Source organism: Neoarius graeffei, chromosome 3 (assembly GCF_027579695.1).
Source record: "Neoarius graeffei isolate fNeoGra1 chromosome 3, fNeoGra1.pri, whole genome shotgun sequence".
NCBI classification, from domain to species: Eukaryota; Metazoa; Chordata; class Actinopteri; order Siluriformes; family Ariidae; genus Neoarius; species Neoarius graeffei.
Window position 1 is genome coordinate 60,029,233 of NC_083571.1, and position 25,650 is coordinate 60,054,882.

At 41.6% G+C, this 25,650-nt stretch overlaps 1 protein-coding gene across 4 annotated transcripts in view; it reads left to right on the forward strand.

The window, feature by feature from the left end:
* Nucleotides 1-25,650, forward strand: part of LOC132883430 (receptor-type tyrosine-protein phosphatase delta-like) — a 282,219-nt gene that overhangs the window by 206,060 nt on the left and 50,509 nt on the right. For 2 of the 4 annotated variants that reach the window (XM_060917065.1, XM_060917066.1), the window contains exons 20-24: nt 658-818; nt 9,174-9,286; nt 12,634-12,675; nt 13,195-13,292; nt 21,078-21,201. In XM_060917065.1, coding sequence (XP_060773048.1) covers nt 658-818; nt 9,174-9,286; nt 12,634-12,675; nt 13,195-13,292; nt 21,078-21,201 — 538 coding nt within the window. The remainder of the gene's footprint in view (nt 1-657; nt 819-9,173; nt 9,287-12,633; nt 12,676-13,194; nt 13,293-21,077; nt 21,202-25,650) is intronic. The other 2 variants (XM_060917067.1, XM_060917068.1) reach the window with 1 other exon arrangement.

The following is a 25,650-nucleotide window of genomic DNA, read 5'->3' on the forward strand; positions in this document are numbered from 1 at the left end:
GAATTCACTCAAACCCACAGAATGTGTATTTGATGAGCAGTATTCTTTAATTCATCCTTGCATTGCCTCTTCTGGTGCTGCAGTTTGTAAAGAGGTGATAAACTAAAGAGAAAGAGAGACAGAGTGAGAAATAAAGACGACGATATCATTTAGTTCACTTTTTTGGACAATCTCAACTTTTTTTTGTTCAATAATTTGCAGAATGCTGTTAAGTCATTCAGCTCACCCACAATGAGACTGACTGCGTGTGATGTTTTATTTAAGTGCTTCATGAGACGTAAAGTGTTTGAATTGTCCTAACTATTTCTAGTTAGCTGCTTGAGCCAAGATGACTAAATGAACCTCTAATTGGAAACCACTGAGCGCTCAACATAGTATCTGTGTGAATCTGCTTCGGTTTTGTTCATTCATTAATTAAACACATTAGTTATGTCTGGGCCGTTATGTATTAGGCTTTATTTACAAACAATCAAACAATTTATGCTACAAATTTTTTTTTTACATTGGTCTGCTTATAATGGTTTCAGAGTTGATTCTAGATGCCACTGGAAAGTGAAATCAAGTAAACTTTCATTTTGAGGTGATTGGATAGTATAATTCAAAATTGGACTTCCAGATGGTTGTAAGTCATAACCTCATGTGTCTATTATCTTGTAGACCATGTACGCTACAAGTCCATACTCAGACCCAGTGGTTTCAGCCGATATTGACCCCCAGCCTATTATCGATGAAGAGGAAGGCCTAATCTGGGTTGTGGGGCCTGTCCTGGCTGTAGTCTTCATCATCTGCATAGTCATCGCTATTCTGCTGTACAAGAGGTGAGCACGCACCAGAGATCCAGGCATGTATACATTGTACATTAAACTGGGTTAATGGATGGTGTTTTTGTGGTTTCTATAGTAACAAATAAGACGTGCAGCTAAAATTTGTAGAAGTAGTTAAGTTTTCTGTCAGGCCATGTTTATTTAATATTTTTGGAAAGATCTCTAGTGCTTTGTAAACTTTAAGAGACATTTACGCTTTGCTGTTTTTCAGTAACATGACTAGCTGCTTTTTTTTTTGTCTTAATGTAAATTTAAAGAGAGAGAAAATGAAAGGCGAGTGAGGGAACGATCATTTGTAGCTTCTGTAGCATAAGTGTAAACTTGTTTCATGGAGGTTCCACAACATGAGCAGATAAAAAGTATACAGAATGTCATTCTTTAACAAACAAAATGTCGGCAAATTGCTGTGCTATAATGGGAACACGGGCGATTGCTCTAAGACAACGAGGGAGGCTCAGCCTCCTCTAAAAATGACGAACATCGTGTAGGATGAATTACGCTAGGCTTAGGTTATAGCCGACCTTATAACATTGCTATTTCAGATCCAGAATCATAGAAATACAGTATATGTGCTCAACCCACTACAGTGCGAAATCATTCCGTTATAACTTTCCTCAGTTCGCCTAATGTGCGCGTGAGTTTTTCCCCCTCGTGACAGCGCGATGCAGCCCAGCCTCAGTGGACTTCAATGGCATTTGGGAGCTCTGCGCTTTTCAATCTCAAAATGCAAGACGATTATTGGACAAATACTGCGAAAACGCCCGCCCACGGACTCCCAGCCTCAGTGGACTTCAATGGCATTTGGGAGCTATGCGCTTTTCAATATCAAAATGCAAGACGGTTATTGGACAAATACTGCGAAAACGCCCGCCCACGGACTCCGAGCCTCACAGTGGGAGGGACATGGCAAAGCTTTCCGCGAGGAGACTGGTGATTGGTGAAAGCGGCCAGATATTTTCTTTGATTGACAGCTCGTTTCAAATATAGACAGGCAGTGGTGAATTTCAGTTCAGTCCCATGCGGATTCGCAAGTGCTGTGGTGTATTGTAAGAGATCAGCTTACATTTCCATTTCATTCATTACATACGGTTTCTACCAGCTTTTTTAGTTTGTATATATTTTCATTGTAAATAAAGTGTAAATATAGTGTTGTCAAGTTTGCTATCGTAGTTCCAGAAATGTCGTTTATTTGAGTGACTGAACTTGAGGGGGCTAGTCAGCTAGCATGAAAGCTGTGCACGGATGCCAAGCATTGCTGATTTAATTTTGGCGAAGCCATTTGCCAGTCTTCCTTTCGAGGAAAAAATAAAAATTAAAGAGTAGGGTAGACCAACGCCTCAAATTGACTTGGTGAAAAAGGTAGGGAATAATACTCGTTCCTTTCAGCTCTCCTGGTACGAGAAAGTGAATTGGCTAACAGCAAGTAACCCACATCAACAACAGTAAATAGGCTACTTTAGTAATATGTCATGGATGGACCAAAAATATAGAATCTATTTAAAATATTTATGCTGAGTATATTATATTGGAATATATATTTCTCTGGATATGAATTAAACACAGCTACAATTTGGAAAACATTTTTAAACAAAAACACAGCCGAGAACATTTCACACTACAGACCTGGATTAAAAGTGAAGGGTTATCAAAATTGTCAATAAAACATTTCTCAGTCAAAATAAGTAAAATATAGGGAAAGTGTCATTGAATGAAATGTGTGGCACCCAGCTGTATGTTTGGCTCCCCAAGGTCAGTGCTTATGCCTATTCCAGAACACTCTGCTGTTACTGCTGAGGTTCCTGACAAAGAGCTGCTTTCAATAATGATCAATTTTTAAACAACATGCCACAATTTTAAAATATAAAATGTTAAAATATACCCCCCCCCAGCACCACCATCATGTATATTGGACAGTAGGCTAATGGGCCAAAAGAACCTGTTATTTCACAGTTTATGACCCTGCCAACAATCATCCAGATCAGAGGCAAGAGTATGGGCAAAATTGATGTGTTTTTTCTTTTTTCTTTTAAAATCTGGAAATATCGTAACCGACCAGCCTCCCCTGTTTGAAAGACTACCAGCCACCACTGAATAGGAATAAAGCATAAATAGTAATTCCTGAACAAACACAGAATGTTCAGCGAACGTTAGTCTTTGGTTCTCCTGTGGTTAGTTTTACAAGAACCTTCTCCCAATGGTTCGAGAATGTTCTCTCCAGGATATTGTGCATCAGAATGTTCCCGACACCTTTTGGAAACTAAAAACGCAAATGTTCTCTTATGGTTGCATTGTGCTTTTCATACAACGTTCCAAATTGGTTGTAGTTTCTTATTTATTCACACAACCATATGAAAACATTACTGGAACGTTGCACAGAGGTTGACAGTGTAAAGGACAACACTAGATCGAGGCCAAATCACCACCCTGTCGTTGATTATTTTCCGATTATCAGCCAAGTGTTTTATTCCGAACTTAAACAAACCTACTTCAGGACATTAGAAAGGATAAATGGATTTTACAGCTTTAGGCCTTGTGTTAAACTGTATGATCCATTGCTTTTCAGGGCTTTCAATGGCTTGGCCTTGAGACCTGACTGTAAATTTATGCAGCCATTAAAAAGACCACCTATGACATCAGGGTCCTGAATATACAGTGTATGTGTGTGTGTGTGTGTGTGTGTGTGTAGTTGTGGCAGATTTAAACACCAACATTAGACTCAATGTCATAACCTTTCACATTCCACATAACGCACAAACGGCTCATACTGTCACCGTTATTCTTCAGGAGATTATCTACTGCTCAATACAAAAGAGCAAAGTTAATCATTTTCTTCTCGTACGAGTCAAGCATCGTGCATACTGATGGTAATCTCGAAAAGCTACAGAACGGCACCACAAAAAGAGACTGTTTCACCTCAATAATTGTAAACAATAGATTTTCCTAGATACTCCTCGTTTCTCATTTCTGTTTTCACAAAAGAGGTGAAAAGAAAAAGGCATCTGTGCATTTGCAAGTCGCACATCATCCCGAATACAAAGCAGCTTCTCTGGATCCACCTGCTCACAAATTGCAGTGTTCAGAAATACAGAAAGACTGCTTCTTTAGATAGCATAATTGGGCATCACATCTGTAAAGAAGAACGAGGCTGAGAAATGGGACGGATGATTTCTATTTTAGTGCCAACTTTGCACCAACAAGGAAAAGAAAGACACTTTGAAAGGACAGTGTTGGAAAATGTCAACTTTAGCCTAAGCAGAAAGAAAGATCATGCTTTGTAGCACAAACACGAAATGGTGTTAAAGAAATTCACGTTTATCTTAAGGACACCTGCTATTCCTAATCTAACCCCAATTTTCTCTTTTCTCTGTGCTTCCTTTGGAGCAGCAAACCTGACAGGTAAGAGTGAGAGGACTCTGTAGAAATAACCAGCAGTGTTTATAAGGCTGCACAACACCTACGTACATGAGCCTTCATATAAACCTACTGCAAAAGGGGATCATTTCAGCAAGCATCCACTAAGACTGCTTTTCAATCAAATTATCATTATTATTTTTGCATATGGTTGTGTTATGATGCTTTATGACTATCTTAAGTCAGCCTAGAAAGTGTTATAACACATTGCATGTCAACAAAAATATCAATCAAAATGTACAAATCGGGGGCGGCACGGTGGTGTCGTGGTTAGCACTGTCGCCTCACAGCAAGAAGGTCCTGGGTTCGAGCCCAGCAGCCAACAGGGGCCTTTCTGTGTGGAGTTTGCATGTTCTCCCCGTGTCTGCGTGGGTTTTCTCCGGGTGCTCCTGTGAACTGTGTGGGACAAAGACATGCAGGTTAGGTTAATTGGTGGCTCTAAATTGACCATAGGTGTGAATGTGAGTGTGAATGGTTGTTTGTCTCTACAGTATGTGTCAGCCCTGCGATGACCTGGCGACTTGTCCAGGGTGTACCCCGCCTCTCGCCCATAGTCAGCTGGGATAGGCTCCAGCTTGCCCGCGACCCTGTAGGACAGGATAATCGGCTACAGATAACGGATGGATGGATGTACAGCTCGGCCTTCATGACAGTCGGTACCTGTTGACACCTTTATATTTGTTTACACTGGTTATTATCCGAAGTTAGTTGTCAGTGAAGAGCTTATGTAGGTGTTATGTAGCCTTATGAGCACTGCTAGTGGGTCAAGTGTTACCAAATCCTCCTTAGAATACAAAATCCATGCTGCAGTGGTTCTTAATTCCATGACTAGAAATCCCATGAATTATTAATAGTTGGTTCTTTCATACTCTAACACACTGCTTCGAGTGGTCAAACAATTTTCAAGAGTTTCCTAAAATAGCTGTCATTCTAGTAAGAACGCCAACTAGAGCGTAGTTAAATACATACAATACAATCTACTTGTTAATGGATTTTTCTTTATCTTTATCCTTAATCTCTGCAAAGATAACGTCTTCGTTTTTCACAGATTATATAGAAACTTTCCAAAGTAAGCTAGGATCAAGCTGGCAGGTTAAGCATTTAAACTTATATTTAGCTTGGCTTTGTGTGCACTAGCTTTGTGTCTCAATTACAGGATGCATGGAGACATCTAAAGACTTGAGTTGACTTGATTTGCAGTATGTGACAAAGTTAATGTCTTCTGAAGCACTATTGTGCTAGGCTCTGGTAGGGAATTTTACTGCTTCAGTCCAGCCTTTTCCATTCAGACCCTCATGTAGAGCTCATGCTGTATATTAACCATTTGATACAGCGAATAAAGGCTCTGTTTGTAGCCATCACTGCGCTAAATACTCCAGAATCCGGAGATGGTTGTGCCCAGATATTTCAAACTGTGAGCTGTATCTGAGGAAACCCATGTTGGATCTTCTACAATTGGACACATTGTCCAAAAAAAAACCCCGAACAAACAAAAAAAAACCTTCTCCAGATATTATCCAGATTCTTGCAAGAATTTAAAAAATATATCTCTGGATTCTTGGGGTTTTGGCTCAGTGCATGTGTGCCGTAGTCAGCAGCTCTTCTAAAGAAGTATCAGAGTACATTTGTAGTTACACATTGGCCATTTCCTGCATAGGTTTGCCTAATAGACTTGTACCAGTGCCATACACATTGCCAAGCTGAGAACAGGGGGTTAGACCCCCCAAAAATGTCTGACCAGTGCCGATTTGTCCATATATTTTCACTGATGGACAAGAAGATCTGAGACACATCAAGTCAAAGCAAATTTCACTCAACAAAATGTCCAGAGTAAGGAAGGTTCTAATGTTGAATGGCAGTTGAAGTTCCATAGCCTAGGAGCAGCAACAGACAGCAGTCGACAAGGAAAAACAGCAGTGATTGATTGGCTGGTCCGAGGTCCCTGAGAGTGGAAGGTTGGTGGAGAAGGTCAGAAATATAAGAATTCCTGTGAGGGCTTTAAAAAACTTCATATACATGCTTACAAGTTGCACAACAGAAAAGCACCAGAAGATCGTGAGTTTGAATACAGACACTATGTAGGAGGGATGACATGCCTCTCTTTCTGCCAATGTGCTTATCCAGTCATGGTTTACACGTCCCATGTATGCGAAAGGGGGTGGACAGCGCTTTCCTCCAAGTGTAGGCAGAAAATCCAGGGTGGGGGGACGTAACATAGTAACAGATGGGCTAAGTGACTGATAAGAAAACTTTGAAGAAGAAGAAGAACTTTATTCATCACACTCGCTGCATTTAACCCATCTGAATTAGTGAACACACGCTTGCACACACACACACACACACACACACACGAGCATTGAGCACACACACATACCCACAGCTGTGGGCAGCCATGCTAACAGCGACCGGGGAGCAGTTGGGAGTTTGTTGCCTCACTCAAGGGCACCTCAGCCCAAGGCCGTCCCATATTAACCTAACCTGCACGTCTTTGGACTGTGGGGGAAACCGGAGCACCTGGAGGAAACCCATGCAGACACGGGGAGAACATGCAAACTCCGCACAGAAAGGCCCTCACCGGCCGCTGGGCTCGAACCCAGAACCTTCTTGCTGTGAGGCGACCGGGCTAACCACTACACCCCCGTGCTGCCCCATGGTGGTATAGTGGTTAGCACGGTTGCCGTGTTATAGCTACACTACCGTTCAAAAGTTTGGGGTCACCCAGACAATTTTGTGTTTTCCATGAAAAGTCACACTTTTATTATTATAACCACCATAAGTTGTAAAATGAATAGAAAATATAGTCAAGACATTTTTCTGGCCATTTTGAGCATTTAATCGAGCCCACAAATGTGATGCTCCAGAAACTCAGGTACACAGTCCACACAGCAACGGATTCAGGTGAATCTGATAAAATTGTTTATCGTTTCGGCCTGGCGTCCACACGGCACCGGCGTTTTGGGTGCCCCAAAACGATATTTTTTGAGAACGGGTTCCAGAATGGAAAAATCTGGCAACGGCGCCGTTGCGAAGTCGTCTGGATGAGTAGAACGGATTTGTTTACGATGACGTCACAACCACATGACTAGAACAAGCAGCACTCTCGCGCACATCGTTCGTAACAACAACAGCAAGAATCTTTTGAAATTGTTTACACATTAACCTGACTGACCTGCCAGACAGACAATTTACACCTGCTTTGATGAACAGAAAGTACAGCCTTCCACACAAAGCAACAGTTACCTGACTATAATGGAGGCAGAGGGGAAAAGGGTCAGAAGACCCTTCAACAGACTGTTTTGTATGAACCACTGCATTGCATTCACTTTTGTATACAGCTTTTCTTTTAAATAAACAAGTAACTGAACCATTTCTTGAATTTCTTTTTTTTATTGGATAAGACTGCTTTCCAAAATGTTCACACAATATAAAAAGTTATATAAATTATATAAAAATGCTTTTCAAAATGTTCACACACAATAAGAAAATTAAGTTATATAAAACTATGCACACTAATAAAACTAATTTGTACACACAGAAGGCACGATTTCCTCGCGTAGTCGCAGCCATCTTCTTCTTGTTGTTGTGTGTTTGTTCCTGTGAGTGCTTCACGCCGGGTAGAGGAAGGGGTTTATGCGCATGCGTCCTACTTCTTCTATTGTTCTGGTGTCTCCGATGGGACCATCTTACAGCGCACGTAGAGGTGTGGCATGTGTATTGCATCGTTTTCAGCAAGCGTTGCGTTGCCATATGAACCTGATATTTTACTGATCCGTTGCCCATGTGGACGTGATATTTTTTTTTACTCGCTAAAAAAAAAATCTCGTTGCCATTGTCATGTAGTCTGGCTAACGCAACTTCAAAGCTCTGCGAGCATTTGGTCTGGCAAAGATATTAAGCCCAACCGTTTCCCAAAGCGCGTGGTTGACCCGCCTCCCTGAAATGCCTCAGTTTGCTACTGGTCGAAGACAGAAAAGGCTGTGACGAAGCTTAAACCAATCACATCACTCTTTCCTCTGACGTATGTGACGCGACGGAAACTGCTTGAGTAACAGGAAGAAGATAAATACCTCCAGGGCTGCTCTTTGCTCCATTTTCAATGAGAACTTCCCGTTGAATGCTTTCAATACAGCATCTACCGCTGTGTCAAAGGCTTGCCGCTGCTCCATGTTCGTGATGTTTCTAGTGAATGAAGCGCTTCCGGCATAGATTCTGTAAACAATCTATGGCTTCCGGTCGCAGTTCTACTATGTCACTGCCTTGAACACGCCTCTATCCAGGGCCGTTGGAGATGCTCAAAGTTGATTGGCTCCCGATTTTTCGGGAGCTTGGAAGAGCTGGAGATAGCTTGCCTTGCCAGACTAAGTTCACAACAGGCCCCCGTGTTGCGTCACACTTAGGATGGGCGGGCCCAAGCTAGTTGTCATGTGGATGTAGCCTCAATCTGCTCAAAGGAAGGTCAGTTTTATAGCTTCTCTAAAGAGCTAAACTGTTTTCAGCTGTGCTAACATGATTGTACAAGGGTTTTCTAATCCTCCATTAGCCTTCTGAGGCAATGAGCAAACACATTGTACCATTAGAACACTGGAGTGAGAGTTGCTGGAAATGGGCCTCTATACACCTATGGAGATATTGCACCAAAAACCAGACATTTAGTAGAATTTAGCTAGAATAGTCATTTAGCACATTAGCAATGTATCGAGTGTATTTCTGATTAGTTTAAAGTGATCTTCATTGAAAAGAACAGTGCTTTTCTTTCAAAAATAAGGACATTTCAAAGTGACCCCAAACTTTTGAACAGTAGTGTATGCTATAGCTATAGCTATGCTCTTTATATATATATATATATATATATATATATATATATATATATATATATATACGTTTATAAACACCGCGATTTTGGATGTTTGACACAAATGATTTCCCGTGTTGTTTTAGGAAACGAGCCGAGTCAGAGGCTAGGAAAGGCAGTTTACCCAACAATAAGGAAATGCCGTCCCATCATCCCACTGATCCGGTGGAGCTACGGCGTCTCAACTTCCAAACTCCTGGTAAGAACTGTGACACATCCTCATTTTCATCATCACTAGCCATCACCTTCATTTAAATCCGAGATCTGTTGATATCTTATTTGGCTTGTTTTGTTCTTCGTCAGTGATCTCCTCATAGTAATTGGGTCAGTTTGAATCCAACCTTCGTAGGTCGTCTTGTTCGTCAGGTGACATCGTGTTGAATTTACACTCTTAGAAATACGTTCTGTCTAACAGCCTTAAGCATTCTTTTTTGTCCCTGTGGGAGAGATGTATGTGGAACATTACAACAGAGGCTTTCCCATTTGTAAAGCTTAAACTGTGACCCATCCAAAAATCCTTGAGGAATGTTTCTAAGAGTGTATTCAGCAATTTAAATTGAAGCAATATGTCAGATCATCCGCTTTGGGAGGAGAAATTGGATCCAATTTCATTATCATCTCCCTCTCCACACATTTATAATTTACGTTATCCAGTTGGAATATGACCAGCATGCAGACACAGGAAGTACGTTTTGGACAGATGCTGATGGAACTGCTGGCCTTTTGCCTTAAAATAGCATTTTAGTTTTGTGCTGATTCATTTTCAGAAGCTTTTATCGAAAGTGCTGAGTAGGTAAGGGTCTTACTTAAGGGTTTCACAGTGGCACTTCTGAGACCTGATCTGACAGCCTTCTGGTCAGTGACACAGAAGCGTAACCACTGAGCTCTGTTCCCCCGGAATAAATGTGAAGTCATTCAAAATCATTAAATTGCTTCATTGAATGTCACTTGTTGGTAGATTGAGCAGACCACTGGGGTCCATGCTAACAGCACTTCAGTCCCAATCCTGTTGATCTCATGCTCTGCAAATCATTTCCTGCTCCATCACTCCTGATTTAACCCATCAGCTCATCATCACGCCCTATAGAAAATGAATCAGGCATTAAGAACCCAGTGCTCAGGTGCCAAGCACTGTCACGGCATTAGTGTGTGGGAAGTCCCTAATAGTCATGTGTATGCTGAAGTGTGTGTATGTTGAAAATGCAGTCCTAATTGCTCCAACAAGAGCTCTTGAGACGTTTGTTTAGTTGCGGAGACAGCTGATGGACCATAACTTGTGTTACGGATGAATGGAATCACTTGAAGGACTCGTCAGAATGGCTGACTCATAAAAATACAGAAGGTCAAAAGTGCCTCCAGAGACTGTGACATTCTAGCACTGTGCAAGTTATAATGATTGCTCCAAAAGGCTCAATGTGGCATAGTGTTCAAAATCTTATTGCCTTTTCAAAAGCCAGTGTATGGAAGTGTGTAGATGTATATAATACAATGGAAGACGTCTATATTTAGACTTAGATTAGTTAAAAATGGTGGAATTATGATTGGGAGATATCATAACTTGATCCCAATTGCATTTCAGAAGCTTTTCTAGCTACTTGGTCTGACTATTTATCATTGGCAGAAAATAACTAATGGCAAAGGGCAACAAATTAAAGACTCGAGCACGGCTGTATTGTGTAGTCTTCGGCAAAGTTCAGATGTCCTTTCCTGGTTTTGCTGGCTAATAATGAGATTTCTAATTATCCCTTTCTTTTTGAAGAATATCAGATCTGACCTTCTATGAAATATGAATTAACCCAAGCCAGTGTGTTTTGTGAGGAATGGAATGAAAGAGAGAGAGAGGGAATGGGGGGGGGGGCGGGGGGGGGAATCGATGAGCTGTGAACATAACTGTTCCCCCCTTAACCCTGGCTGACAAGGTGAGAGCCACTCAGACCCAAACCACCCAGCCAGAAAGCTCTACAAGAGGAAGTGATACTGTAGAAACGGGGCACAATGAAAGTCATGTTCTTGTAGCATCGCAGGGAGTGGAGAACTAATATGTGATTTTACAAAGATCTGTGGGCGGCACGGTGGTGTAGTGGTTAGCGCTGTCACCTCACAGCAAGAAGGTCCGGGTTCGAGCCTTTCTGTGTGGAGTTTGCGTGTTCTCCCCGTGTCCGCGTGGGTTTCCTCCGGGTGCTCCGGTTTCCCCCACAGTCCAAAGACATGCAGGTTAGGTTAATTGGTGGCTCTAAATTGAGCGTAGGTGTGAATGTGAGTGTGAATGGTTGTCTGTGTCTATGTGTCAGCCCTCTGATGACCTGGCGACCCGTAGTCAGCTGGGATAGGCTCCAGCTTGCCTGCGACCCTGTAGAACAGGATAAAGCGGCTATAGATAATGAGATGAGATGAGACAAAGATCTGTTCTTAGCATTCAGACTTTCAGTAGAAGTTATTTGGTGTTTTAGACCATTGTCTGGCCTTTCACGTCTCTCTTAGTCCTGTTTTATTCAGACGTACGAAACAGCTTATTGGGAAATGTTCACCATCCTGCCCTTGTTCTTCAAGTGGCTCAAACATACCCTTCTCTTCCAGTGAAAACACACTGTTGGACCTCTTTTGAGGGCCGCTCCATTCATCTGACACTTCCTCCTCCTTACCCCCTTGAAATTCTTTATGGGTACAGTGTGTTCGCCCCGTCCATCTCCCATTTTTATCTTATAGGTGCTCGATGTCAGCACTGTCACACTCGGCAAGTGCCAGTTTCATTGTCATCGTGCCTGGAAATGGATCTTGAGTGGCACTAAATGGGTGCTTTTTCTATTAGCTAATGCCTACTTCTGTCATCCACTCAGATGAAAGCACCATTCCCGCTGCATCCACACACTCATCCTTCTCTCTCTCTTTTTCTCTCTCCCTTTTAGTGATTCCCTGTCTCTCACTTGAATGCCATCTGCTGTTATGCAAACTGATTATTAAAGCCTCGCTTCCACACACTTCCTCCCAACCCTCCCGCTTTTCCCATCATCCATTTAGGCATATTCCCCCTTTTCACTCTTCACTCTTACAACCCTGGCACGTTCACTCGGACGCAATTTCAGCCTAAAAATCTCCCACAAGTCTGAAATGATCTGCAGTCAGTCGTCGGCCTAAAGCGCCTCAAGTGTTTAAAGTCATCCACTCTAATTTTCTCGAAAACTGAACAAACACTTCACAATTTTGTCAGCTTTTTGACTCCTTATTTTCATCGAATGTCTTGTAACTTGTTTATTTCTGCTGCTATTTCAGTCTTTTTTTTTTTTTGTGCTCAGTGTTGCAGTGTTGTATGTTTAGTTGCTCATTTTTTCCCCCTGCACGCTAGTGTTTGTCAGCTACTAGCATGTAACACTTTGTGTTTTTTACTAACAATTAGACGTGTAAAGGAGTAGGTAAATGTCTCGTTGACGGCATATGAGTCTGCATTGTTTGTGCAGCTTCGTGTTTAATTTCAAGATGTGTGATCACCACATTTGCTTTAACCTTCAGCGACATTTGATTTACGCCGCGCCCCCCTTTCCTCCGCAGGTTCCGGTGCCTCCGGTTACCCCAGTAACCTCCATCTGTCAAGTTAGTTGGACTCGTTTATACACACGCCATTGTATTTCTTCCTCATTAATCCTCATCCTCTTCCTTTTTTCCATTTCAATAATTCAGACTTTCATTGAGGCTTCCCACCATCTAACTCATAATGCTTTGCTTTCACGGCATCGCAGGAAAAACTTGGAGCTCCATGTCATGTGTTCAAACGCTGAACATCCAGCGCTTACGTCTTTTTTGTTGTTGTTGTTGTTGTTGTTTACATTATTTATTCATTTTCTTTTGCCATGCTAACTACTGACGTCACTTGCGTGCGAATAACATTCTTCTTTCACCTCAGGAATGCCCAGTTGGAGTTCTCCATTAGCTTCTGTCTCCATCATCTGAGAGCATGCTAAACACTTTGAGTGATTCCTCTAACAAGACTCACATTCTCCATCTCTTACGACACACCTTTTTCTCTAATGAATCTCATCTCTGATTATGTATAACATTCTGGAGTTTTGTCTTCATGCTAACGTTGTATTGCTGGATTTCGTGTATCTGCAGGTATGGCAAGCCACCCTCCGATTCCCATCATGGACCTGGCCGACCACCTGGAGCGACTCAAAGCCAATGACAACCTGAAGTTTTCACAGGAATATGAGGTAAAACCCCAGGACTTTCACATTGATATCTGTTTTAATGCTAATAAGCTGTGCTTTCATATCTATCGAGCTTTTAATGTAAGATGGCTGATATTGGATCCATGTCTGGACAGTTACATGGCAATATGAGAGCTTTTTTCAACTAATTATATAAAGGTGAATATAATACCTAAAAGGGGCGGCACGGTGGTGTAGTGGTTAGCGCTGTCGCCTCACAGCAAGAAGGTCCAGGTTCGAGCCCAGCGGCCAGCGAGGGCCTTTCTGTGCGGAGTTTGCATGTTCTCCCCGTGTCCGCATGGGTTTCCTCCGGGTGCTCCGGTTTCCCCCACAGTCCAAAGACATGCAGGTTAGGTTAACTGGTGACTCTAAATTGACCGTAGGTGTGAATGTGAGTGTGAATGGTTGTCTGTGTCTATGTGTCAGCCCTGTGATGACCTGGTTACTTGTCCAGGGTGTACCCCGCCTTTCGCCCGTAGTCAGCTGGGATAGGCTCCAGCTTGCCTGCGACCCTGTAGAACAGGATAAAGCGGCTAGAGATAATGAGATGAGATAATACCTAAATATGCCACTGGGATGGAGATTTCAGTCCTAGGTATGTGCAATGAAGCCAAATTAGAGGAAATCAGCTGGTTTAGCGCTAATTGGGAAATAAATGTGCGTTTTAAGTAGTCTACGTAATACTAAAGACAAATTTAAAGTTATAAAATGAGAGTCGTCAGGCTGCTGTTATTGCTTGATGTGTGGTGGTCTGGTGAGCTTTCATCATTTCACGTCCTAAGCCAAGACAGATTTAGCACGTTTGGCAAATGTCTCAGTGTAAGACCGCTGATTTGTGATGAGATCTCCAGATCTGCATAGTCGCATACTCAACTGGACTTAATCAGGCCTGAAATTTTGAACACAAACAGACTGAGAACATTCTGTCCGAACCTGACCCCATCAATTGATTAGGAGCAGAAAGCCAAGACAAACCTAATGACTTGTTACCTTGTTTCAACATGGAAAATTAAGGGGCTTTTTAATGAGGTTGTGACTTTAGGTATGACGTAAATAAATGCCTTCAAACATCATCCAAAAATTTTAGAGTTTTCATCAACCTTACACAGTCAATCAATCAATCAATCAAGCAAGCAAGCAAGCAGGTTATAAGAAAGCAGGATGTGAAATTTGAACCTGACTCCAACTAAAAAAAAAAAAAAAATGTTTGAGAAATGATTTCCAAACACTCCATGAGTAGTTACAAAGGGAGTGTTGATCTCAGACTTTGGCCTCGTACTGATTGATTCTAGTTTTTTGTGAAACTTTACAGCACACTTATTCCTCGAACATGACCCTTCAGTTAGGTCCAGGTCCAAACTTTAGAATGCATTAATCCTAATCATTATCATATTTTGATTAATACGCACATAAGTCTTCCAGACTTTCCTTGGGAAAAAGTGAAACATTTGTTACATTTAAAGCTACTTTCCTCTTAATAAAGCTGTCGAGCCGTAGACTGGAGCAGAGTTGGAAAGGTCAGGCAAGACAGAGAAAGGGTAATCCTGTTATCTCTGGATGGAAAAGAGGTGAAGATCTTTTTATGGTCATTAGAATGGCAGTGCACTGCCAGAGCACACCGATTCAAGTGTGTGATGTCATTTCTCGGCTGATGGAAGCTGGCCTCTGATTGGATTCGAGCAACAGAAGGCTGGGGAGAAATCATATTTGTCACAATGTTATTTTTTTTTATTTATCCATCACCACTGGTGGGTGAATTGTATGAGACGCCTTAGGGTTTCATTGATAGATGGAGTGTTATTAAATGGAGCAGGAGAGCGATGAAGGAAGAAGCCAGTCCTGCATGTGGCCAAAACTGGAGAGCCAAGTGCGACTTCAGCGCAGTTTTTAGAGTCTATTTCGATTTATTTATATAACAGTTGTTGTCAAAATAGCTTTGCGGAAATCCAGGTTCAGACCTTTAAATTTCAAGTTGAAGGTGACCCCATAGGAAAGTTAAAGATATTTTTTGGGGGCTTTTTTCACCTTTATTATTGGATAGGACAGTGTAGAGACAGGAAATGAGCGGGAGAGAGATCGGGAAATGACCTCGGGCCGGAATCAAACCTGGGTCCCCGGATTTATGGTATGGCGCCTTATCCACCTGAGCCACGACGCCCCCAAGGAAAGTTAATCTGGGCCTAAACTGTCACTGTAACAGAAATAGAGAACACTCCAGACATAAAATCTGTTTTGTTTTTGTTTTTTTTCAGAATGTCTTGTTTTATTCAGGGAAAATGGGTTGTCACAGACATATTGTATTTCAAAATTCTTGTTCAGTTTTGTCAAAACAAAAGAAACATGTTTGGAAAGACATGAGCTCTTGAGATATTCTGGAGCAAGATTACAAACTTTCTCAAGATCATCTGGTTTACTCTGTGACACACTCTTGATTCCAGAGTCTGGATCCAATGTCATTTGCCTCCAAAGCTAAAATTTGAGAGAAAGAGTAAATTGTGGTTACATTGCAGCTAAAATACAAATACAGTGCCTTACAGAATAACAACCCACACACACACACACACACACACACACACACACACACACACACACACACACACACATGTATATACACACAATCTGCTAAACATTTCTAGTATATTTGGCAGAAGCCCATCAGAAGTGAAGCATGGTGGTGGTAGCATTGCGGTGTTTTCTGGGGCGACCACTTTTAGAAAGTGGTCATGGTTGAAGGAAAGATGAATGGACAATCCTAGAAGAAAGCCTGGTTCAATCTGCAAGAGATTTGCGACTGGAGCAGAGGTTTCACCTTCCAAAAGGAAACGACTCCAAGAATACGGCCAAAGCTACACTGGAGTGCTTCAAAACTAAGAAACCAAATGTGGCCCAGTCAAATTCCAGACCTGGATCTTATTGAGAATCTGTGTTAAGACTTTCTGTGGTAAGAGCTTAAGCAATTTTGCCAGAAAGAATGGACCAAAAGGGAAAAAAAGAAGAAGAAAGAAAGAAAGAAATCAGGATTCTGATGTAAACCTGATAGAAATATTCCAGAAGACTTGCTGCTGTAATTGCAGCCAAATGTGGTTCTTTCCATGAAGTGACCCATGGAGCATGAATATTTAAGCAACTAACACATTTCTCCTTCTTTGTTTAATTAACCTTTGTGTCACAGTAAAAAAAAATAAACGTGCACTTTCCAATGTTACTGATCAGTGGTAAAAATCCCAATTAAATGTGGATTAGCTAAGATTAATCTTTTTTTTTTTCAAGATTGTCTCAAACGCTTCCTGAACGAATCCCATCTATACTCACAAAGCTCCGCCCCCAGGATCTCCGTTGACCTGTTTGTATAGTGTCAATAAAATGACTGACAGGAGACTTCCAAACACAAACAAGTGTTCTGAACCAGAAGTTGTTTTTCTACACGGGTTTTGTTTTGTCAGCGACTTAATACGCTTTTGCGTTTGTACTAAGGAATACAAAAATATATATATATACACACACACACACACACACACACACACACACGGGGTGGCATGGTGGTGTAGTGGTTAGCGCTGTCGCCTCACAGCAAGAAGGTCCGGGTTCGAGCCCCGTGGCCGGCGAGGGCCTTTCTGTGTGGAGTTTGCATGTTCTCCCCGTGTCCGCGTGGGTTTCCTCCGGGTGCTCCGGTTTCCCCCACAGTCCAAAGACATGCAGGTTAGGTTAACTGGTGACTCTAAATTGAGCGTAGGTGTGAATGTGAGTGTGAATGGTTGTCTGTGTCTATGTGTCAGCCCTGTGATGACCTGGCGACTTGTCCAGGGTGTACCCCGCCTTTCGCCCGTAGTCAGCTGGGATAGGCTCCAGCTCGCCTGCGACCCTGTAGAACAGTATAAAGCAGCTAGAGATAATGAGATGAGACACACACATATATATATATATATATATATATATATATATATATATATATATATCCACACCTTTAAGTCTATTTCAGTTCCATGTTGTAAGGCTACAAGATGAATATTTAAGCAAGGCTGTATATTGTGTAGTGCACATGTAGCTTTAGGAAGAAAGCCTCAAAGGAACCGAGAGTGAAGAAGGGAAGCCATTGTTTTTTTCTGCTGACGTAGTAGTGCATGAAAAATGTGATATTAACAGAAGTACAGTTCTCACACAGAGTGACATGAGATACATGAATTGGTGTTTGAGATCAGAGATTAAATATGGGAGCTTAGATGGTACAATGGTCTCGGGAAACAGCATGTGCGCGTAGTATTTGCGCACTCACTATCCAACTGCTGTGCTTTTGCATGCATGTATGATGCCTGGCATGGCCCTGGCATTGTTTATTTGTGGCTTTGTGTGATTGTGTGTGTGTGTGTGTGTGTGAGAGAGAGAGAGAGAAAGAGAGCGCAGCACTGCGGGTTGTGTTTCTGCCACGGCCGCCTCCAGCCGATGAGGTCAGCTTCTGGCTTGGTGCCAAGCTGCCCCTGCTATTACTGCAGCTTAACTACATTGAATTGTAATCCCCCCACCACCACCACACACACACACACACACACACACACACACACAGCGGCACGGAAAGTCATTTTGAGAGCACAATGAAATGAGGCCGCATTTCATTAGGAGCAATGTTGCGACCCGCTGTTTGAACATATTCAGATGAAATGCCGCAGCTTAGCCGAAAATTTGTTCTCTCTCATAATATACCGTGGCTCAGCAACAGTAGAAAAATGCCACCACTGAGAAGTTTTCACATGCCAAGCTGCATTTACCCATTATGAAGAATTCTCTGTGGCTAAGTTCATGCAATTTACAGTTGCACTCCTGATATTTACCTTGTCGTATTCTCTAAGTTCTCTGACTGAATGGATTTTATATCTGGATTATGATGTAATGCGTTATTTTAATTTAAAAAAAAAAAAGGTACAACTGGGCGAGCCAGCTCACAAAGGATCGGGTTTGAAGCGAGCTCATTACCCTGTTCGGCTTTTTTTAATCCATGTAATATGTCGAAAATCTATTCAAGGCATGAACGCATGACATTCTTGCTTATGTGGCCCATTTTCATTCATTCTGTGCGTTTCTATAAAACTGTAATTTGAAATGTGTCAACCTGGAGAGGAGTTCACCAGGAAGCAGATGCATATCTTTTCATTTTCAGACACTGACGAGCGCGAATAATTTCATTATTAAATCAAATGGAGTAAAATAGCGAAGCGGGGATTTAAACCAGCTCAAAAGCTCATCCTCGTGGATTGGCTCTTCCGTGAGATGCGAATCAACTCTCGCCCATTTCAGAAGGACATGCACGTTTGTCTAAAGCAGGGGTCACCGCCTGAACTCCGAAAAATACTGCAGCAGAGCGTTCAGTGTAAAAAATAAAAAAATAAATAAATAATCGATTCCTTCCTTACAATAAACTCTGTCACATTACATCAATTCCACTGCAAGCAGAAAGAAGCAGTATTTACAAGAATTGAACTTTCAAACCCAAACATGTCTTATATCAAATTTGCAATAAGAGGAACATTGTATACGTTTGATTTTTTTTTTCTCCCTCGTCAAACTATTTCTTTAACCTCAAGGCTACCAGTTCCCCAAACGAAAGAAGGAAGTAAACATCGCAATTGAAACCCTATCAAAGAAACGAAGCTGTTCGTGTTTTCTCATACTCTGATGTAACATTTAACACAAAGTTGCCTCTAAGTACTGTTTTGGGGCTTGTTAGAGTTTGTAAAAGCTTTTCTATTGCCGGAAACAAGATCTCTATAGTTTTACTGTAACTCCATGAGTCAGACATATAACAGGGCACTTATGATGATTGAAGAGAGGCGCACAAGAGAACAGAGGGTTTTATTCGAAACTCTTACCACATTCAAAGTGGACCTGGGTTATTAACAAGGATCATGGAGAACAGTTTATTAGTTTACAAATTAGTCGAAGATAATTGCCTTAGAACACTGTGTTCTAGAGTTGTAGTGCCAGAGAAAGGCTTTGACCATGGATTCGAGAAATAACTTAATTTTATTGGGTTGCTTTTCACCCTGACATGAAGCGCAAAGCGATTTTTATTTCGCTCGACAACCGCAGGAGCAAACTTTCCGTGTGTGTCGCGTACAGTGACCCAAATAAAAATCACATGTTCCACAGGAAGTCTAAGACATCGGATGATGGAGAAGAGGTGACGCTAGATGAGGATATTCCAGGACGGGGAAACAGACTGTAACTATATACTTGACATTTCTGAATCCTTATTTTCAGCCACCTCACGTCGCTCATGTTGATGCCTGATGCTACTTACTCCCAAATGCTCGTGTGGCAGGAAACTATTTTAAGACGTTTGTCAGTTATGCAGGATGCCTATCGTGCCATCTTTCCATTTAGACTGAGAGCTGGAAAATGAGCTGCAGGCAAACAAGGCTGAGTAGCTGTAGCCTCATGATATAATTGGTTGTAAACATGGAAGTTGTATCCAAGCCAAAGTTTTAAATGTGTTTCAGAAGATTTTTAAAACATTTCTGCCTGATTTTATCTTTCTTCCATAACACTCTTCAGAATCTTCTGTATCACTGGACATCTACCAATTTTGGGCAGAAGGATATCAAATACTTACTTTTTTGTTGTTGTTTAACTGTATTTACTCTCATAGGTGCAACAGGCTAAGTGCCATATTGAATGCGTAACTGAACAAACTGGCTAGCATACATTCACACTGAATAATAATGCGACATTACATTATATTCCAGGCATTTAGCAGACGCTCTTATCCAGAGTGACATACACTGTCAGAAAATAAAGTACATTATTATACCATTAGTGGTACAATGGCTTGTTACTGGGGCAGTACCCTGTAAGAAGAAGAAACCTTTATTCGTCACGTGCACACTTCAAGCACAGTGAAATTCATCCTCTGCATTTAACCCATCTGAAGCAGTGAACACACGCACACACTCAGAGCAGTGGGCAGCCACACCAGAGCGCCCGGGGAGCAGTCAGGGGTCAGGTACCTTGCTCAAGGGCACCTCAGCCCAAGGCCGCCCCAGGTCAACCTAACTGCATGTCTTTGGACTGTGGGAGAAACCGGAGCAAACCCACGCGGACAACATGCAAACTCCACACAGAAAGGCCCTCGCCGGCCACTGGGTTCGAACCCAGAACCTTCTTGCTGTGAGGCGACCGTGCTAACCACCACACCACTGTGCCGCCCCTAAGGGACTTACTTGTACCCCTTAGATACTGCTTGGGGACATATATGTACCTTTTTGGCCCTAAAAAGGTCCACACAGTTACCTCAAGGTCTAGTAATGAGCTCTAGGGGGGTACATTAGTGTAGATTGTACCTTGGGGGACAGAAATGGACTCCTACTGTACCCATATTTCTCACAGTGTACACCATACCCAGAGCAGGCTGGGAAGAAGTTGGGGGTTAGGTGCCTTGCTCAAGGGCACTTCAGCCATCTCTGCTGGTCTGGGGAATCAAACCGGTGACCTTTTGATCCCAAAGCTGCTTCTCAAGCCATTAGGCTATGGCTTCCCCCATTCACAAAGCAAAAGGTTTTTTTTTTTTTTTTTTAAATTCTTTAGACCAGTGCTATGACTTTTTTCAGAGCCTCATTCACTACTTGAAGCACAAAATTTACTTTTCCAATCATCAACCTGGATAGTTATGCCATCCTGGACTCAATTTTGAGTCTAAATTTGCAATCTACCAAAATACAGGTGGAAAAGCATCTTACACAGTTATACCAGTCAAGAACAGAAAAGTGGAAATGATTATTGTTTGTGTCTCCGTTACAGTCTGTAGATCCGGGCCAGCAGTTTACATGGGAGCACTCGAACCTGGAGGTAAACAAAGCCAAGAATCGCTACGCCAATGTCATCGCGTACGACCACTCAAGAGTGTTGCTGTCCTCCATCGATGGTACGTCTGATGTCAGGGGTTTTTTTTTTCTCTTGTAGCTTCTAGCACATATTGGTTGACACGTATTCTGTAATATATTTGCAATTACACTACTGTATTAACTGTCAGTTTACATAAATTTCCTAATGAGGATGGTTTGTCTTCAGGATGATGACTGATAGACGTGTGTGATTTTATATAAGTTTTACATATACTGGTACGCGGCTCTCAAGAAGCTTTTTTACATATATCTTATCATATAATATACATTACTTGACACATTAAAGTGCCATGTTGAAGCAACAGTACACCAAGGAGGCTTGTTGGGTGAAATAGATATCTACGGTATTCCTCCTTCATGTAGCATGACACTGACTGCATAATATCTACATGGAAGTCTGATCACCCACATAGCAACTTTCACTGCATTCCACGCTTCATGGCATCCCACAAGCCAGTACAGCCCTCTGTTTGTCCTCACTAAGCCCTTTGAATTGATTTCTCTCTGATGGGACACACACACATATTTGTGGAACTGATGCGTTGCACGCTAACATCTGGAGTTGAGAGCCCTCGCCTCTCTGTGTTTGCTTTGATTCGAAAACTTGTACACGCGAGAGTTCGCCAAAGCTTCTGGCTGACGTCGACTGGCTTCGAGCTGCCTGTGATTTAGTACGCAGAGGGCAGAACAAAATAAACACAGTAGGGAAGAAATCTGTGTTGCAATCAGGAAATTCTCAAACAGCAGCGCAGTAGGAACCGGTCTGAAGTTTTTCAGCTCGCCCTCGAGGACCCCATGCTAGGCTCCGTCTTTGTTCTGTTCCAGCATTCGGCGCCATCTGAGGCTGTAATCATGGACTGTGGAGTTCTGATTACCTGGGCCAGGTGTGGCAGGAGACAAAGTAGAACAAAACAGTCGTGGAGAAAAGCTGAGGAATAGATTGAGTGCAGAGCTTGACGGAGCCTAAGAATGCAAGTTCCTTGCATTTCTCTGCCTTAACGGTGTATAGTTAAACTGATCAGACTTGACATCAACACTCACTCGTTTGCTTATGAGCCAAGAAGCAGATTTCAATTTGGGTTCTACATGCACTTTAGATTAACATGCAGTCTGTATCTGGAAATCGAGTCGCGCAGATCTCAAGAAAGAACATCTCTCTTTCTTGATGTTGACGCTAACAATAACACAGACTGTATGAGAAACATCCATCTGTTCACTTTTTTCTGTGCTATGATAAGATAATTTCCAAAAAAAAAAGTTTGCTTTTTCTTCAGTGGATAAGCTCACCTGGATACTGTGGATCTGCTGCTGTAGTCACAAAAACTGCCTTGTGCTCATCCCGAGAGTCTTATCCACAATGTTCTCACACTAATACTGTTCCAAGGAAACACAGACTGAGTGAATACTTGCCAGAAATCCAGTCACAGCTCAAAAACCGTCCATGAGAGAGAAAGAAAGAAAGAGAGAGAGAGAATCCTTAAATCTCTGAACTGCTGGACTCTTGTAAAGGTCAGTGGATGCGAAGTCACCCAATCCTTTTCATATTTACAGGCCAGCTGGCTGCTGCATTCCTCTGCTGAAGAATTTTATTACTGATCTTGCTGATTTCTAATACACAGGTATAAATCTAACAGAGGAAAATAACACACTGCTTGTTGCAGAGTACAGCAGGACTCCCAGGATGAGGATTTTATTTATTTATTTATTTATTTATTTTACACTTCGATAGGCATTATATATCTTTATACCATGTCACAAATAAACTCTTGCTCAGAAGGAGCTGAGTAACAGCAGCTCTGATGGGAGTTCATATCCCAGGTTTATATTAATACACTCCTTCTAATAGGGATCTATCGTTTCTATTGCAACAACTTTTACAGGCTTTATACCACGGGCTGTTTATATGCTGAAGGTTTCTACGAGGAGCTGTATATCAGACATGGCATGATACCACGTTTTCTTTTCCGATCCTGATACTGATGCTGAAACTAACACTACGTTCACACTGCAAGGCTTAATGCTCAATTCCGATTTTTTTGTGAAATCCGATTTTTTTGTGAGGTCGTTCACATTAACAAATATATGCGACTTGTATGTGATCCTCAGTATGAACGGAAAGCGACCTAAAAGTGTTCCGCATGCGCATTGCAGGATACGACGACGTCACACGCAGTGAGCATGGCCAGTGTTTACGGAAGTAACCTAAAGTTTCCTGTGTATGACAGTAGCCAGCATGGAGTACCTGGCGATGATGCAGTTGTTGTTGCGACGGAGCCAGAACATGCACAATAGCCTGATGTTAAGGAGGAGGTTGAGAAGGAAGAGGGCAAGGGTTTTGGCTCAGGCGTTCTGCGGGGTAGTGACTGCAACCTCCGTTCAAAGGAACATCAAAGCCATGTTGTTGTAACTTTTTTTGAGAGACCCGCCGCCTACTTCAGCGCAGAATAGTGACGTTTGTGGCTTGTTGATGACGTGTAAGTCGGATGAATGCGACCTGGCGGTTCAGACTGAAGTCGCATATGAAAAGATCGGATAGGAATCGGAATTAGGACCACATATCCAAACGGCCTGGGTCGGATTTGAAAAAATCGGATCTGTGTCGTTCATATTGTCAATAAAAGATCGGATACAGGTCACATATGGGTGAAAAGATCGGATTTGAGTCACTTCAGCCTGCAGTGTGAACGTAGTGTTAATCTCTCCTGATACACTTCACAGTTAAACTCTTGCGATTTGTTTCAGGATCCAATATCCAGTACATTTTCTCAAATATTTCCATCCATTTCTTTCTTTCTTGTTTTTTTTTTTTTTGCTGGTATTAGCCTGTATTTAACATTTCCAGAAGGAGTCTCCAATGCCAGCACTTTTTGTAACCCTCAGAGGGAAATCTGTAACTGGCAAAGGAGAGCCTTGAGGACAGATGGGTTCGTAGTTTCTCAGTTACATGACAAGCTGGATTGTTTTTGTTGTCGTCGTTTGTTTTAACTTGTACAATAAAGAGAAAAGCAAGCAGCTGGTGAGAGCGGTTGTGTCTAGGAGCTTGAACGTAAGTGAAAACAGAAACTTGTTTCATCGATGCTCCACAACATGACCTAAAAGTAACGATAAGTGGATAAAAAGTATGACGTATCATCCGTTAATTAATAAAGCGTTGTCATGAATGAGAAAATGCTGTGGTATAAGAGGAATAAAACATTACGGGACGTTATTTTACTGGAAAATCATCAGCTTTGTCACTGACTTGGTGAAAAACATTTAAGCACAACATTGGCTGATTTTCGCACCATTAAACATTCGTCAGTGCATTCCAGAAGTAGTAGGACTAAATAATCAGCATTCAAGCAATTTCCTTCTTACCGACTGTAAAATATATATTTGTAATTATTTTTTATAACATTATTTGATTTTGTTTGTTATTGCTCCATAATTATGTGGATTCCAGATTTTAATGAACCATTGGAACGGACCTGGTATTATTCAGCCAGCATGTCTCTCTCTCTCTCTCTCTCTCTCTCTCTCTCTCTCTCAACAAAGCAAATGAATAAATAAATAGAAATAATAATAATGCAAGGGAGATATGCTGCATTTTTGAAGAACACTTTCTCTAGTCAATAAACAAGACAACCTTATCAAGCTCTTTGAAGCCACTGGTTTAATTAAAAACTTTGCCAGATTTGATAAACCAAAATTTCTCAGCAATAGAAAACAAACAGTTTTTTTTTCTTTTAAGCTGCTCTCAGACGGCGTTTAATTAAACGTCCAATATTATCTTAAAATTTTGCCTATAATTTTTCATGCATAAATACTAAATCTCGACTGAATAGGGGTTAATCTTGGGTTGCTTCTGGAATATACTGTATAATCAACACGTTGACGATTTATGTAGTTTATTGATTGACTGATGGATTGATGGATTGATTTAGTGAGCTTCACGGTAGCTTTAATCAGAATATAGTCAAAGGGTTAATCAAGGTTTCGACTGAAATCAGGATTAATGAGGATTTAAAGTAGTGAGTCATCATCTTTGTATTAAATCGGAACAAGGCCAAAGCTGTATATGCTGTACATCATGGCTTTATAAGACACGACAAGCTTCATGATGACCCGATTTGCAAGAAACAAGGACAACTAATACTTTAGAGGTTAACTTTCTGTACTGCTTGAATCATTAATTTATTTTGTGAGCGTACAGCAAATAAAAATCACCCACTGAAACTATTAAATTAGCACAGGCTGCTCAGCAGGCAAACAATACACACAGGGGAAATGCAAACACTTGCAAAATTGCTTTTTATATACATTATATACATAATTTTGTCATGGAAAATCCTCTGCAACCTAAAAGGCACAACATTACAAATCAGCTACGTCAAGATAAGGTTCATATATTGAAGAGGTGGAATGTGTATTTAATTTTATCAACGACTACAGGAATATAATATATTATAAAAGCTAAAGTTTGGCTCAGA